Genomic DNA, 17843 nt, shown 5'->3' on the forward strand with positions numbered 1-17843 from the left:
GGTCGACTCTGGGTGGAGGTAGAGTGTTGACCTCTGGTAGCAATAGCAAGGTAAAAACTACCTGTGCTTTGTCTGTCCTAGGAATTAACAGCAAGAGAGCTAATGTGCATTAGTTAGCTTTCTGCAGAGAGCCAGAGAGAGAGAGAGGAAGCGGTAAAAGAAGAAGAAATGTGACTGGATAGTTTATGGACCTGTGCTATAGGTTCAAAGGTCAGCTGTTATCTCGCAGGGGGAAGCTGAGACTGGGGGGGGGGGGGGAGGGCGGGCGCAGGCATGTTTAGAAACAGTCCCTGCTTTTAAGTAGCAAACTGCTCCCCTCCCCCGATGAGACAGGTTTTAAAACAACTCATCCCCCGTTCTCTTTCTCCCCCGCCCCGGCTGAGAAGATCCCAGCCCTGGCTGGTTTGTCTGGCTGTGCTGTTGGCACTGTGTTGCAACACAACAGAGAGGAGCCAAAAAAGCAAACACGCGCCCATGCGCCAAAAAAAAAAAAAAAAGCCCCAAACCCAGCCCAGGTCAAGGTCTGGGAGGTAAATTTGTAACTCGGGGCAGATTGCGGGAAGCAGGTTATAATGTGCAAACAGGCTTCCCGCTCCCTCCTCCCCCGAGGGTCCCCTTTGTCAGGGTGACCGGAGCGCCCTTCCCAGACCAGTGAGCTGGAGGCCAGGGACACAGCTCAGAGATGCAGGTCCCCCAGTGCATGGCGACGGGCTCCTTCCCTCCTTTCCGTAAGTCCCCATCTCACCCTTTCTTAAAATGAAAAGCCGAATGTTGCTGAGCTGACACTGTCAAGCAGAGCGAGCAGGGCCATACACATTGCCTTGAATCCGACTCTGCCAGGAGAGGGGCTGATAGGGTGACCAGACAGCAAGTGTGAAAAACCGGGACGGGGTTGGGGGTAATAGGAGCCTATATAAGAAAAAGACCCAAAAATTGGGACTGTCCCTATAAAATCGGGACATCTGGTCACCCTAGGGGCTGATGAGACACAAGGGCTGCCTGGGGTCTTTACAAATAGCAACGCTCCATTATTTTCCCTGAGGCTTTCCAACAGCATGGCTCTTCTCTGCCCTCCTGTAGCAGTCCTGGACAGCCTGCAAGTTGAGGTTTGTTGCAGTGTAACTCGGGTGCCAACATGCAAGTTCTGGAAAGAAACAAGCTTTTACTGCATTGGGTTGAAATCTCCCATTGCTCTGTGTTTGATTTATTTCTCCCTGATAAGCCTGGGTTCATAAAAGAATAAATGGGAGGTGAGCCTGGGACACAGTGTTCAGTAAATGTTTTCCTCTTATAGTGCATGAACAATAACATGCATGAAAAAGAAGTGGGAATGGGATGCAATTCTGTAACGTATGCATACAGCTTGGGGCTCACTTTGTGTTGAGTACGTTTATAAAACAGTTTATAAAGGGTTGATGATTCATAGATGTTATGGGCATGCACAGGTGGTTGTAAGTGTAAGCAGATGCTTGTATTGCAACATTTAGTGGTGGAAATAAGTGAAGAATCAGTTGGGAAGATCTATAGTTTCTTGGTTTGGTTTTGGGGCACTCTGATTTGCCGAGGCTGTCTGGGGTGGTTCTGCTGGATGGGCCAGAATCCTCCACAAATGAGGCATGGCAGTCACTAGGCATGCTCCTGAGCTGTTTGAAGCTACTTAGGTGATTTCCATTGTGAGCATGTAGCCTGGCAGGACATGCTCAGAATTGCTCTCTGATAGAGCCACTGGGAACTCAAGGGGAAGGGGAGGAGTTTATAAATAGGAAGAGTGGGGGCTAGATTAGAGTGGAAGATTTATGGTGGGAGCAGTACAAGGACCAGAAGTCTGTACCATAGGGATTGTCTTCCAGGGATTTTACCTGGTTTATGGGATTTAGATAGCAGGCTGCTTGCTCCCCCACCCCTCTGCAGAAATAGAAGAGGACTAAAATGGCTGTAGGCTGTGCAGATTGCAGACGGGTGTGGCAAAGACTCAGGGGGAGTTTGAAGGAGACTGGGGGACTAGCACTTGTTTCCCAGCTTTAAGGAGATGGCATGCCCGAGCCCCAGGGAAGTGTATGTATGTGCATGTGCTTAATTATACGTTGCATACTCATGATAGTAACAAATACTAAAACTTGGGGGGGAAGCCCCCTTGAAGGAGTGTAGTCAATAAACAAGAGTTGTTATTGATAATATTCATAATTGTTTCAAGGGTTATAAGCAAACTGCTATGTATGCATAACTTTATCTAGCTTTAGTATATGTTTATCTTTAGTGATTTTGAGCCACTCTCCAGTTACATATTTAATGCTATATTATACATCAGCATGGAAAAAATTGATATTTTTTAAATCAAATTTGTAATTTAAATCTGACTTTATTTAAAAGAGTTTTTAAATTTAAATGTTATTAAAAATAAACCGACTTAAAATTAAATTTGAAAGTAGGACAGTCTATGTTAAGGTCTAAATTTACAATAATTTATTAATTTCATTTAAGTGAAATTAAACCAATGCTAAGCAGTACCTATTTCCTTCTGAAGTTTTAAAGCAAGTCACAGCACTGATCTGGTGGAAGTCTGGCTAAGCACCTGGAACCAGAGTTTTTTGAAGAAGGATGAATTGGAGAGGGTTCAGAGAAGAACTATGAGAATGATTAAAGGATTAGAAAACCTGCCTGATAGTGATAGAGTCATGGTGATAGACTCAAGTGAAAGCGAAGGTTAAGGGGTGACTTGATTACAATCAGACTAGATGATCACAAATAAATCCCTTCTGACCTTGAAATCTATGAAAAAGTGCTAAACCAGCTTTTTATAGCAGTCGTCTTTTCTGCAGGTGTAGAAAGATTATTTTGTTCATTTCAGTTTATTCAATTCAGTTCAATGACTAGTTTATTCAAAGTAGAGACATCGACTGAAAGTTGAAAAAGCAGGAAAGCTTGTTTTGTCCCCCTCCCCCGCCTCTTTCTTCCAATCTATGAATAAAAATCAGGTATAAGGGATGCAATCTACTAGTTCTAAAATCTCAAAGGGCATGGCAACCAGAGACAATTAGTTCAATTCACTAACTACAGCTGATACTTACTTTGTTTACAAAATCAGTTAGTTTTAAATGCAAAACATATTCTGATCCTCTTTTTTCCTGATGTATCCAGCATATTTAATGTATTTTTTATTTAACTGTTAAAAATGCTGTTTTTGACATTTTTAAATGAATTCTAATTTCTGTCCAAATAAGGCTTGACACAAACCCCAAGTAAAAAATTAATAGTCATCTAGTAAATAAGAAATGCATCATTCACCATTTTCTAACATAAAATATAAAAATTATGAATTTGAATAAATGTATGTTAAGTTATATCATTGCTTAAATAAATGTGTATAGATGTACTATAGTGTCCTGGTTAGCAAAAGGTACCAAATGTAGTGTAAAAGCTTTATTTAGTTGCAAATCAATGTTTTTTAATGATTATCAACCAGTGAGTATTGACTTTTCTTTAGGAAAATAATACTACGTATTGATTATTTAAATCAAGTTTTCCTTCTTGCTAATTTAAATCATGATTAAAATAGCTTTGATTTAAATCAATCCACCTTATAATATGTATCAAACTCCTGGTCTGTACCCCAGCAGAAAGGTAAACTGAGGTACAGGAAAATGGGAAAAATATATTATGCCTAGCATTACCCTGGTGCTTTTTTCAAGCCTGGTTACCTAAGTACATCAGTAGGAGGGGGTATAGATGCTTATAAAAGCAACCTGTTGAGCTGCTGGACTCTAACAATTAGTAACAGCTGATCTAACTGCTTATTACACAATCAATCATTTATTAGGAGAACAGAGTGGGTGAGGTAATGTCTTTTATTGGACCAACTTCTGTTGGTGAGAGAGACAACCGTTTATTGACCCCTTACTAACTATTTATAAATGCACCCTAAATATATGACCCATCTTGGGTCAGTAAAAGGTTCCAAAGATGGAGCACACATGGATTGAAGTAGCAATTAAACTCACTGCTTCTTTGCTAAATCGAGGTCTGTAAACTGATGTTAATGTCAGGTTAACAAAGATATCAGTGAGCACATTGAAAGATTCATTGGTTCACAAGCTGTATGTTATGTAAACTGATTAATAGTTGTGTGACACAAGATAGTCAACAGAATTTCCCAGTGGATAATAGGAAAGGTGTACATATTGTTTTCAAATCCGTACTTTATATAGTGCAAACTATTGCAGTGAGTAGAGTTCATCTGTCATGCAGTGTTGTGTCTGGTTTTTCACAGATGCTATGACTGATGGGAGCTGGTCACACAGCGGAGAACCAGGCCCTGTGTCTTGTACTTTGTGTTCTAATTCCCACCTGCACAAATGGACTGCAAACCGGAGGTCACACTCTAACAAGTCAGATTCCTTCTGTGATCTGGCCCCTATATGCTGTCCATAGTCACCCTGCCTGGTTTAGAGCAGCTCTGACGCTGCTCTGAACTAGGTAGGTAGAACTAGACTCAGAATCAAGAAGCTGCAAGCTGCTCCTTTGGATATCCTCTCCACCTTAACTGCACCCTGTGAATACTGAGTATAACTACTAGTCTGGCCATGTGATCGTAGCAGCATTTTGCAGCCGCTTGGCATGGCTGTAAATGTCTACACCAGGCGCAGGGCAGTGGGGAATCCAGACCAGAGGGTTGAACTGGATGCAGAATACTGTACGAAGAGTAGAACTGGGGTGAGCTATTTGTAGGCTATGATTTTTTGACTAAAATTCAGCTGGTTTCTTGTTGGAGAACAGACTGATTTTTATGAATTTGTGTGTGATCGGTGGTTTGTTCCGAGCAAACAAATTTCAGCCCACAGATTGCTTACAAGCTGAGCCTGGTAGGTGTATTTCCTCTTTGTTGTTACTGCTGCGTGATTAGTCACCTTAAAGATATAAGTCCAAAATCCAGGGACTCTGACCCCACCCCATGAAATAGGCTGTGTGCTGGGTAGCTCTGGAAGATGTGTGTGTGGGGGAAATCTGTCTGCCAGGCTGCAGAGTCAAGCAACATTCAGGATTTGTGATTATATCAGTTGGACAAGAGAGGTAATGTGGTCTAGCGGAGAAGGCACTGGAGTGGGAGTCAGGAACCTGGGGTTCAGTCCCTGGCTCTGCAACTGATTTGCTGTGTAAGCCTGGCTAAGTCACTGTGCTTGTTTCCCTGTTCATGTAGACTGTAAGATCTTGGGCTTATCCCTTAGCATGTGTGCAGAATACTTAGCAGGAGGGGGCCCTGCTCTCAGGGCTTGCAGGTACTACTCAATGCCAGTAATAACTGTCTAAAAGCCCTCGGTGTACCAGGGTGCTAGATGAATTTGTGCACAAACCGGACAGGTGTCTCTGAGTTGCTTGAGTTTCTGCAATCCTGTTTGATAGCCGGAGACAATGTTTCTGTTGCTCATTCACCTTAACGCAGTGGGGATGTTAACAGTGGAAAACAGCCAGTTAAATTTGGTTTGGGGGGGGGATAGGCACAGGAATCAGTAGTATTTTTGCAGGGGAGGAGGCTGGTGGTGTAACGTTTGTAGACCTCCCAGGAAAGTTGAGGTCAGCTTTGCCCATGAGAGCTATGAGGATGGGAGAACACCCCTGACTATGGATGTCTGAGTCAATCTTAGCAGCATTTGTGGAACAGACAAGCGTCATGCTGCCAGGAGTAAGATATGTGGCATTCTGAGTGTCAAGGACCAGTGTGTTGCCATTTTGGCTTGAGTGGTTTGCTACAATTCAGAGTCTTGCAGGGTTGTTTCCATTAGGCTGAGAAATCAATGATGTGAGTCAGGTATTTTCTTGCAGTTTATTCACAGTCTTCTTTCCCAGAACATAGTTGGAACAAACAACGCCAGGCAGTTTCCTTGCTGAGATCCCACTCCAGCAATCTCTGTGCCCAAGAAGCCCTCTGCCATTGTTTTTTTCTCAGGATCACGCTTGTAACACCTTCTCCTGTGACCATTGAAGGCCTGGTCTACTCTACAGAGTTAGGGTGATGCAAGGCAGCTTATGTCACCCTAACTATGGAAGTGCTGACATTTAAATGTGGCTCCCACCAACATAACTGCCCTGCTATGCCAACTTAACAACACCTCTATGAGAGGCACAGAGTCAATGTCGATGTAGTTAAGCAACATTGACACTGCGGTGACCTATGTCAACTGTTACTGGCTTTCAGGAGCCATCCTGCAATGCCCCAGACCGACAGTACAATAGATACGGGTGCTCCCGGTGAGGGGACACACTGCCGACACAAGGACCAAAGTGTAAACACGCACAGGCGGTATAGTTACGGTGGCAGCTATATGCCTATGTAAGTTAGATTGACTTAATTTTGTAATGTAGACATGACCTAAGGTGCTTACATGGCCCCTGTCACCAGAGTGTCTGAGCACCTCACAATCATTCATATACTTGTCCTCACAACACCCTGGTGAGAGAGGCCCTGCTGGTAATCTTATTGTACAGCCGGAGAACTGAGTCATGGGAAGAGTAAGATCATACAGGAAATGATCAGAGCAGAGACTTCCTGCTCAAACACACACCGCCTGCAATTGATAACCTAGCCCTGCTTTTGCAACTGGGGAAACCCATCAGTCCACACAGCTTAGCTCTGATCTGCCACGTGGCCTATTGCTTGCTTTATGTGGTCCCCACTGCCCCTGGCTGTTTATGCTTGCTCCTTTTGTTGAGTCTGGAGGAGGGTGCTTGTCACCCATTGGCTTAACAAGATCTGTGATATATTTTTGGATACGATTTACCAGCCATTAGCACTTTTCAGCATAGGAAGTGATTGACAAATCTCTCTCATGATCCTGGCCTCAGACACTGGTCTAAACATGAAGAAAGCAAGACATTAAGGCCAAGTCCAGTGTTTCATGCCCTGCCTCAGTCTAGTCATTTGAGTGTCCAGTGTTCCCGGTATAGGTCGAATGCTCTGTCTGCTTCAGCTAGTCTTTTGTTGTGTCCTGTGTTCTTAGAGATGTTTAGGTGACGTGTAAACTTCCCTGTCACCATCTGAGGCAGGACGTAGTGGGAGGAATATAGGCTGAGGCCTGGTCTTTGCTACAAAGTTAGGTTGTTGTAAGCTGCCTTGCGTCGACCTAGTTGTGCGTATGTGTACAATTAAGTGGTCCACCTTAATAGTACACATAATAATGCCACCTCCCTGACATAGTAATGCCACCTCCCTGAGCAGCGTTGAGCCAAGGTCGATGTACAGAGATAGACACAGCACAAGTGTAGACATTGCATTACCTATGTTGACCCTAACAGTCCTCCAGCAGCTGTCCCACGATGCCTGACATTGACCGCTCTGGTCACCATTGTGAACTTCACTGCCCAGGGGTCCTGGAGTCCAGCAGCTACTCTCCCCTTAAAGCCCTGTAAATTTCTCAATTTCCTTTTCCTGATTGCCCAGCTTGGTGAGCACACTTAGCAGCTCTTCATTGTTGTGTGCAACTGCGCAGCCAACCATGCCAGCTGCATGCTCCAGCAGTGCTCCTGCCTGGAGTAGATGAGATATTGGATCTCCTGGACCTGTAGGGAGAAGAGGCTATGCACCCACAGCTCTAGACTAGCTACAGAAATGTGAACCTCTGTAAGCAGGTTGCTTGGGGGATGCAGGAAAAGGGCTATGACAGGGATCAGCAGCAGAGCCACGTGAAAGCCGAGGAGCTGCAGAAGATGCACCATAAGGGTCAAGAGGGCCAACAATCGATCCAGTGCCAAGCCATGGACCTGCTGCTTTTACAATGAGCTGTATGGCATCCTCAGGAGAGACCCCACCACCATTCCACACAACACCTTTGATATCTCCAAGGAGCCCGAGTCATAGGACTCTGCCTTGAACTGTGAAGTGGATGAGGAAAAGGAGGAGGAGAATGGCAACCAGGGAATCCAGCTGCGCAGCAAGCCAGGATCTGTTTTTGACTCCACCAGTCAAGCACGGTTGAGTCCGATAAAGGGGAAAGAATCCTGGGTAAGTGTATACATACATTTTCCATTACAGGGATGCTCCCCCGGCCCCTGCAAATAGCAGGACACAGCTTTTGACTTTTCATTAATTTACTTGTGCTAGAAGATGGAGTGGCCCAACCAAGATAGGTAGAGTTGCTATCTGCTTTTCAGTCGCCTATAGAGTTCAGTGGGGGCGAGGGGTGGGGATGATGACCACCATGTGGAGCAGTTTATTTATGCACACAGGGATGTCCCTTGAATTCTTCTGAGAGATCTTAATGAAACTTCCATGGAGGTCCTCTGCAATCCTCTCCCAAAGGTTTCTAGGGATGGCAGCTTTATTTCTTCTTCCATGGTAGGATGCTTTTCCACGTCAGTCAGCAATAACTTCAGCAGGCACCATTGCAGTATAGAAGTTAGCAGCATATGGGGCCAGGCAGCTTCAGGACACCAGCAGCAGCTGTGATCTCTGCACCTTTGCTACCCTCAGGAGTGAGATCAGCTAAAATCACCAATGCCAGTATTCAGTGCCATTGCCCTATGGTACTAGTTATAGGCCTCCAAGCAATTCCCTCCTCATTTCCCTAACCTCCTGTGGGCCATACTCACCGTGGCTGCTGCTGTGACTGGTGCCGTGCACAAGTAATCCCAAGCAGAATTGTGAATGAGCAGGTAGTGCTTAAAACTTTAGGGGAGCAAGGGGAGTGAGTTCTGCCTCTTAACGTTTGCTTTCTTTCATGATGATAGTGATAATGGTACCTGTGTGTGTTTTATCTGCAGCTGCTGCCATTGTGACCTTGAGCCTCCTCCTCCACACCCGCGGAATGCCTGAGCCAGATAAGGGGGAGAAAGAAGAGGATTTGGGATGACATGTTCAGTGAAATCCTGCAAGCCAGGGCTGCATTGGACCGTGAGCACAAGGCCTGGAGAGTGAACATTTCAGACAGCCTGGAGAAGGAAAGAATGGAAAGGAGAAGCACCAGACATAATGGGGCTTCTCCGGCAGCAAACATAGATGCTGCAGACTCTGGTGGACCTACAGGTTCAACAATCCTGGGCTCGCCTCCCTCTGCAGCCCATTGAAAACTCAATATTGGGACCTCCCTATTCCACCCTCATAGGCATAGTTTGACTTCTATATGGGGGCGGAGGGGGCAGCTCCAGCCAGACCAATGGAGCCAGGCGTGTGGGGCAAATTCTGTGTCTGCCCAAGACTTACCATGTATGTGTAGCTGAAATTAACATGAATGTTCTCTTCCCTTCATAAGTTCTTCACTCTTAATTTATTAAGTTTTAGTAAGTTTTAAATACATTTGTTTTAAAAATTCATGGTTTCTTTTTTGCACTGAATTCTGTTAGAAAATACGGGTCTCTTATTTAAAACATAACTCATCTTTATTAGTTTGTAACACCTGCTACCGAATGCTTAGCAGGCCTGAAAGTAACCAATTACTTGTTACTGATAGTGTGACACAGCTCATAGGATAAGCCACAAACAAAATGAATAGAGGTATTGGCAATGTTATATTCCTACATGTACAACAATCACCACACAATTCCTAACAGGCCACAAAACAGCAGGGCCAGATAGAGCATTGTGCAGCAAAACACGTTACTATGGCTCACTGATAAAATGCTTTTTCAAAGCCTCCTTGAGCCATATAGCTACTCAATGAGCTCTTGTATTGGCTGTTTAAACTCAGCAGACAGCCACTCCACCTCTGCCTTCCACCCTGGCAGAAAGGCTTTCCCCCTTTGCGTCACAGATATTATCCAGGACAAAGCAGGCAGCTATAACCATTGGACCAATAATATCCCAATCTTGTGAGTAGACAACGCGAACGTCTCTTCAAGTGACCAAAAGCACATTCAACTGTCATTCTGCACCTGCTGAGCCAATAGTTGAATCATACCTGGGTGCTGTTGATGGCCTGCGTATGGGTTCATGAACAAGGAGTAGTCTGAGTTGCCCAGGATCACTACCGACACTTCAACATCCCAATGGTAATCCACCAGTCAAGAAAGAAAGTCCCTGCTTGTAGCTTTCTGAACAGTCTTGTGTTCTTGAAGATGTGAGCATCATGCATTATCCCTGATTAACCAACACTGATGTTGGTGAAGCCTCCCCAGTGATCCCCGGATGCTTGTGTAACCATAGAAAAGTAGTCCTTTCTGTTGATGTACTTTATGGCAAGGTGTTCTGGTGCCATAATAGGGACGTGTGTCCTGTCTAGTGCTCCACTGCAGCTCGGGTATCCCATTACTGCAAATCCATCCACTATGTTTTGCACATTGCTAAGAGTCATTGTCCTGTGTAGTAGGAAGTGATTAATGGCATTGCACACCTGCATGACAACCGCCCCTGCAGTGGATTGCCTGACTCCAAACTGATTTCCAGCTGACCGGCAGCAATCTGGGATTGCAGGTTTCCACAGTGCCACCCCCACTCGCTTCTCCACTGTTAGTGCAGCTCTTATTTTGGTATCCCTGTACTGGAGGGCTGGAGCAAGTTTGGTACATAGATCCAGGAATGTTGCCATGTGCATCCAGAAGTTCTGCAGCTGCTGCTCATCATCCTAACCCTGCATCATGATGCAATCTCACCAGTCAGTGCTCATTTCTCAGGCCCAGAAGTGGGGCTCCACCATTTGCAGCTGTTCTGTGAATGCCACCAACCACAACAATCTGTCCTCCAAGAAATCATCATGTTTCCTGCTGATTCGATGGTTCTTGTGGCTTTGCAAATACTACAGGATTGTGCGTCCTGTGCTTGTGATGCTCATGGCAATAGTACAGAGATATATGCAGGCTCCATGCTTCCGCTGGAGATGATAGAGAGTGAGGCAGGTCAAGTGGGTTTGTGGGATTTTGAAAAAAGGCATGAAAAGTATGTGATACTGTTGTCATTATGGGATGGATTGGAGACTTGCACACTGGGAAGTTAACCCCATGCTCCTAGTCACCCCTGCGCAACTCATTTTGGCCCCATTAAGCATTGCCATAACTTCCCAAAAGACAGAGCACTGGACGGTGGCAGGTTGCACACTGAGTACCTAACTGTGGTGCACTGCCCTTGCACTGACACAAGCACTCCTGGTGAGTATGCATAAGGAACCAAGTATGTATGAGCACAAGTGAGATACTCACAGCGGTGGCCCTTGACATAAGTTTGTAGTGTAGACATGGCCTTAGCAGGGTGACCAGACAGCAAGTGTGAAAAATCAGGATGGGGTGGGGGGTAATAGGAGCCTATATAAGAAAAAGACCCCAAAATTGGGACTGTCCCTATAAAATTGGGACATCTGGTCACCCTAGGCCTTAGTGAGGGGAGTTGGTCAGCTTTTAGGTATGTACCACCCCAGGCCCTCAAAGGTTTTGGAATCTCTGTTGCTTTTGAAAGACATGATCAATATAGATGTTGGTTTCCCTTCAAAAGATCAGGGTCCCTGACTGCATACCAATTATAGGAGGACTATGGGACAGATCTATGGACTGCCTCTAACTGGGTCACAAAGTTGTCATCTGGCCTGGAACTCCTCAGGTATGGACCCCAGACATCTGGGGAAGAAATATCTGAACCCCACTGGTTTCCAATTTTATATAATTTATTAGCAAAACTAAATAGCTGAGCAAAAAGCATAAAATAAAATGCATCTAAACACATCAAATTAACAGAGTGAGTTTATATCAAATCCTCAACCAAATCTACTTATCAGGTTGATTAATTTGAATCAAGTAAACCCACAATTTATAAGCTTTATCTACTAATTTGGGATGGCAACAGTTTTGTATAGCTGTCAGCTCCCAAACTCAGTGTATTATTAATCTCCATGCCACTCCGTATGTTTATTCCAGCTGAATGGCTGGAAAGATGGAGGGTTAGATCACTCTCAGGTTGAAATCAATGTTGAGACTGTTGGCCTGATGCCAATTAAGGCAGCCTGCCAAAACAATGGGTGAGAGCTAATCTCCTCTCCCCTCTCCCGCATCCTACGTAGCATTACATGGAACATTCCAATACAATTCAAGACTACACAGCTTGCCAGTCACATTCTTGCAAACAAAATGTATGCATGCAAAGGGTCAAAATTCAGTTTCTGATTGGCTGAAACCCTACCATGATCTCCAATGGAAGTAACACTTTTCTATTCAACTGATTTATGAGAAATAATTAAATATTCATCTTGTCCTGAGGGAGGATATTAAAGGGTTTGATGCCATATCATTAGTAGGGGACAGTTAAGTAGCTTGTCCTGTGACAGCTCAAAAGTCTTTTTAATGTGCTATAATTAGGGAGAGTTAAGGCAAATAGAAATGTAAGATGCATTGAAGCTTATTCATCTTTTGCCCCTTATATAGAACATCTTTGACTTATGATTTTTTTCCTTATAGCGTTGAGATTTGTATTGAAGAGCAATTCAGTTGTATTGTATTATAGCTGGTGGCAAATGCTATACCTTAGTTTGCAAAGTAGTGTCCATTAGAACTACACATGACTCTCTGAAATTTAACTTTGCAGCTATAGTCTTGTAGTTAAGACACTGGACTGGGATTCAGGAGACCTGGATTTAAGTCCTCTGCCACAGATTTCTTTTTGTGTGATTTTGGGCAAGTCACCGGCGCATGTCACACTACAGAGAACTAGGCATTCTGGAGAACTAGGCATTCTTCTGCCAGCATAGCTACACCACTTCCCTGAATGATAATAGCTATACCAACAGAAGCCCTTAGATGCTTGAGCTTTACAAGCCCAAATATGCTTTCTGAATAATTCCCTAGTGAACAGTAAGTCTGCAGCTTTGCACAGACTTTATTTTAAATCAGGTGTAAAATAAGAAGGATGAACACTTGAAAATGTATCCCAGCACACGCCCAGTAGGAAAACCCATTACTTTATAAGCGGGGGTGTTGATGCTGGTTGTCTTGTGCATGTATATTTAAGGACCTGATCCAGCAAAGTGCTGAAGCACATACTTACTTTTAAGCATTTATGGAACTACTCACATCACTAAAGTTAAGCAGGTGGCTAAGTGCTTGGTCTAGTGATGTAATTGTCCAGTCAAATGTTTTGGGAAACACAGGATCAATTAAAATGGGCTTAGCAGGATGATTCTTCTCCACTAAAGTGCCTCTTTACAGACCAGACAAGGGGTATGGTTAGGAATAAGGAATTCCTGAGTTCAAGTCCCAAATGTTCACTGACTAGCTTAATAATTAATTATTCCAGTAGTTCCCATACTGTGGCCTGTGGAGAGCTTTCTAGCAGCAAGGGGCTGGTTTCTCTTCCTTCCTTGCAAATAAGAATCCGGATGCTTGTAAAAGCAACTGGAAAGAAAGAGGTGGAATCAAACCAGGTGGCTTTAAGGGCTGCTACTACAAAAGAGGAGAGGAAAGAAGAGCTGCCCTCATGGACTGGAGCCCTGACTAGAGTGATAGCTGCAGGCTATTTGCAAAGAGATGAATGTTCAGTGAGAAAGGGTGGTGTTAATGTGACCATCACAATGATGCGGGGTTCAGGGGCAAACAGGATCAGGATCAGGCACCTGGCAGCATGGCCAAGGGTGAAGGGAACCACATGGCAGGGAAACGTGCAAGGGCAGAGGGGGAGGAGCAGAAGTCAGACAAATATGGCAGGAATCAATGGGGGAAGAGAGGACAGGACAGATGGGAGGGGGAGATGAAATTAAGAGCACAAATAGACAGTGTGATTGGCTTTCTAACAAATGGGGAAAACGTGGCATTAAAGTTTATTGTACGTACATCCCTTATGTCATTCTCCTTCTAAGAAATTGCTGTAGTTGCCACAGGGATGTAGTGGGATTGTGAATGGGCAAAGGGCGTGGTCTGTTCTTTCGGCGATCTGGAAGCCTACTTTCGCCGTCTCCAACTCAAAGAATACTTTCAGGATCACACTGAACAGCGCACTGATACACAGTCAACCTCCCACCAACAGCACAAGAAGAAAAACTCCACATGGACTCCTCCTGAGGGTCGAAATGACAGTCTGGACCTATACATAGAATGCTTTCACCAACGTGAACAGACAGAAATTGTGGAAAAACAACATCGCTTGCCTCATAACCTAAGTCGTGCAGAACGCAATGCCATCCACAGCCTCAGAAACCACCCTGACATTATAATCAAGGAGGCTGATAAAGGAGGTGCTGTTGTCATCATGAACAGGTCTGACTACTAAAAGGAGGCTGCCAGACAACTCTCCAATGCCAAATTCTACAGGCCACTTCCCTCAGATCCCACTGAGGAATACACTAAGAAACTGAACCATCTACTCAGGACACTCCCTACACTAACACCGGAACAAATCAACATACCCTGAGAGCCCCGACCTGGGTTATTCTATCTACTACCCAAAATCCACAAACCCAGAAATCCTGGACGCCCCATCATCTCGGGCGCACTCGCTGAAGGACTGTCTGGATATGTGGACTCTCTACTCAGACCCTATGCCACCAGCACTCCCAGCTATCTCCGTGACACCACTGATTTCCTGAGGAAACTACAATGCATTGGTGACCTTCCAGAAAACACCATCCTAGCCACCATGGATGTAGAGGCTATCTACACAAACATCCCACACACAGATGGAATACAAGCTGTCAGGAACAGTATCCCTGATGATGCCACAGCACAACTGGTTGCTGAGCTCTGTGCCTTTATCCTCACACACAACTATTTCAAATTTGATGACAATATATATCTCCAGATCAGTGGCACCGCTATGGGCACCCGCATGGCCTCACAATATGCCAACATTTTTATGACTGACCTGGAACAACGCTTCCTCAGCTCTCGTCCACTCACGCCCCTTCTCTACCTACACTACATTGATGACATCTTCATCATCTGGACCCATGGGAAGGAGACTCTGGAAAAATTCCACCACGATTTCAACAGCTTCCACCCCACCATCAACCTCAGCCTAGACCAATCTACACGGGACGTCCACTTCCTAGACACCACGGTGCAAATAAGTGATGGTCACATTAACACCACCCTATACTGAAAACCTACCGACCGCTATGCCTACCTTCATGCCTCCAGCTTCCATCCCGGGCACACCACACGACCCATTGTCTACAGCCAAGCACTGAGGTACAACCACATCTGCTCTAACCCCTCAGACAGAGACCAACACCTACAAAATCTCCACCAAGCATTCTCAAAACTACAATACCCACACGAGGAAATAAGGAAACAGATCAACAGAGCCAGACGTGTACCCAGAAGCCTCCTACTGCAAGACAAACCCAAGAAAGAAACCAACAGGACTCCACTGGCCATCACATACAGTCCCCAGCTAAAACCCCTCCAATGCATTATCAGGGATCTACAACCCATCCTGGACAATGATCCCACACTTTCACAGGCCTTGGGTGGCAGGCCAGTCCTCGCCCACAGACAACCTGCCAACCTGAAGCATATTCTCACCAGTAACTGCACACCGCACCATAGTAACTCTAGCTCAGGAACCAATCCATGCAACAAACCTCGATGCCAACTCTGCCCACATATCTACACCAGCGACACCACCACAGGACCTAACCAGATCAGCCACACCATCACCGGTTCATTCACCTGCACGTCCACCAACGTAATATACGCCATCATATGCCAGCAATGCCCCTCTGCTATGTACATCGGCCAAACTGGACAGTCTCTATGGAAACGGATAAATGGACACAAATCAGATATTAGGAATGGCAATATATAAAAACCTGTAGGAGAACACTTCAACTCCCTGGCCACACAATAGCAGATCTTAAGGTGGCCATCCTGCAGCAAAAAAACTTCAGGACCAGACTTCAAAGAGAAACTGCTGAGCTTTAGTTCATCTGCAAATTTGACACCATCAGCTCAGGATTAAACAAAGACTGTGAATGGCTTGCCAACTACAAAAGCAGTTTCTCCTCCCTTGGTTTTCACACCTCAGCTGCTAGAAGAGGGCCTCATCCTCCCTGATTGAACTAACCTCGTTATCTCTAGCCTGCTTCTTGCTTGCATATATATACCTGCCCCTGGAAATTTCCACTACATGCATCCGATGAAGTGGGCATTCACCCACGAAAGCTCATACTCCAAAACGTCTGTTAGTCTATAAGGTGCCACAGGACTCTTTGCTGTTCATTCATGATTCATAGTGCAATGATCATGGGAGAGGAGGTGGTCTGCACAATCATGAATGGGAGAGGAAGTGATCTGGTGGCTCATTCATGCACGGGAGGAGGAAGGAGAGAGTTCAGTTACGAATAGGAGGGGGTATCTTCAAACTGTATGAAGAGAAGTGAATAACACTGTGAAAAAGCTTGAGAACCCCACGAATGCTGCCAACGGAAATTTGGCTATTCCCTACTTTAGTTGGCACCTTCTTACCCACTCATGTTAGTTGCTTTGCCCGATACAGCCCAGCCACTGGGTGTGTGAGTGACACCAGCTTAGGGCTTGTCTATACAGGAACGTTTTACCACTTATGACAGGATTGTTAAACTGATCTAGTTATACCTGTAATACTCCTCATGTGGACACTCTCATTCCAGCATCATCCCCTTCTTCCAGACTTAGTCCCATCTTTATGGGGCTGGCTTTTCAAATCCTTCTCCATTACAGCCTGACTTGAAGCAGTTCCTCAGAAACTCTGCAGCCAATCAAATGCTTTTGATTTGACATCCACCTGTCTAGTTTGGGGTCTTCCAACCGTTCTCTAACTCTCCACTTCTAAGTTCAGGACTCATGTCATGGATTTCTTTGGCAAAGTTTTATGGCTGGTGGCCAGCCTGATGCCAATTCTCCTTTTTCAACAGGGCTCGGGATTTTACAGGAGAGTTACTCTTATTCCAGTGTAAGAGTGGCCTATTTCCATTTTGCTTAAACCTCTTCCAAAGCAACATGAGTTAAACTGAAAAAAGGCTCTCTTGTACCAGAATAAGTTAGTCCACACCGGGGGTTACACCAGTATAACTGTGTTGGTTTAAATTCATGTGCTATCTTCTAACAGTTTAAACAAACCCTTAAACTCTTTAAGGCACTGGCTCTCAACCTTTCCAGACTACTGTACCCCTTTCCAGAGTCCAATTTGTCTTGCATACCCCAAGTTTCACCTCACTTAAAAATTACTTGCTTACAAAATCAGACACAAAAATACAAAAATGTCATAGCACACTATTACTGACAAATTGCTGACTTCCTAATTTTTACCATATAGTTATAAAATAAATCAATTGGCATATAAATATTGTACTTACATTTCAGTGTATAGTATATAAAGCAGTATAAACAAGTCATTGTCTGTATGAAATTTTAGTTGGTACTGACTTCGCTAGTGTTTTTTATGTAGCCCGTTGTAAAATGAGGCAAATATCTAGATGAGTTGATGTGCCCCTTGGAAGACCTCTGCGTACCTCCTGAGAACCACTTCTCTCAGGCTCAGCTAGACTCAGTGAGTTGGTTGCAGAGGTGATGTGCAAGGTGCTATAAAGTTACGCATTGATAAGCGGGTGAGAGTCTAAGTACATTAGTGTAACTGACCTGCTGAAGGGGTCAGAGGAAAATGTAAATTCACCAGTGCAGACTCCTTTAGAATCATTCCTGAATTTGGTCCAAAGTCCCTGCTTTGAGGTGATTAGAGGCCCTCATCCTGCGAGGTGCTGAGTGACTCCTAGGAAGTGCAGAGCACCCTGAGGTCCCACAGAAGCTGATGGGAGTTGAGGATGCTCATTAGCTTTCATGAGGATTCCGGCCCAGAGCAAAGACACAATATGGGGAGGTAACAAATGTTAGTGGCTGGGGAGGAGAGGACAAGGGTGTGAGACCATGTGGTTGCTTGGATAAGCTGTGCCTGAGTGATGGAGGTTGGG

General features: G+C 44.8%; 1 protein-coding gene across 1 annotated transcript in view; it reads left to right on the forward strand.

Annotated features, from left to right (window-relative positions):
* The first annotated feature begins 649 nt into the window (after positions 1-649).
* RXRG (retinoid X receptor gamma) overlaps positions 650-17843 on the forward strand; it is a 112814-nt gene continuing 95620 nt past the window's right edge. Inside the window, exon 1 of the mRNA XM_039486053.1 lies at positions 650-728. Coding sequence (XP_039341987.1) covers positions 683-728 — 46 coding nt within the window. The 5' untranslated portion in view covers positions 650-682. The remainder of the gene's footprint in view (positions 729-17843) is intronic.

Source organism: Mauremys reevesii, linkage group 8 (assembly GCF_016161935.1).
Source record: "Mauremys reevesii isolate NIE-2019 linkage group 8, ASM1616193v1, whole genome shotgun sequence".
In the NCBI taxonomy this organism is placed as follows: Eukaryota; Metazoa; Chordata; order Testudines; family Geoemydidae; genus Mauremys; species Mauremys reevesii.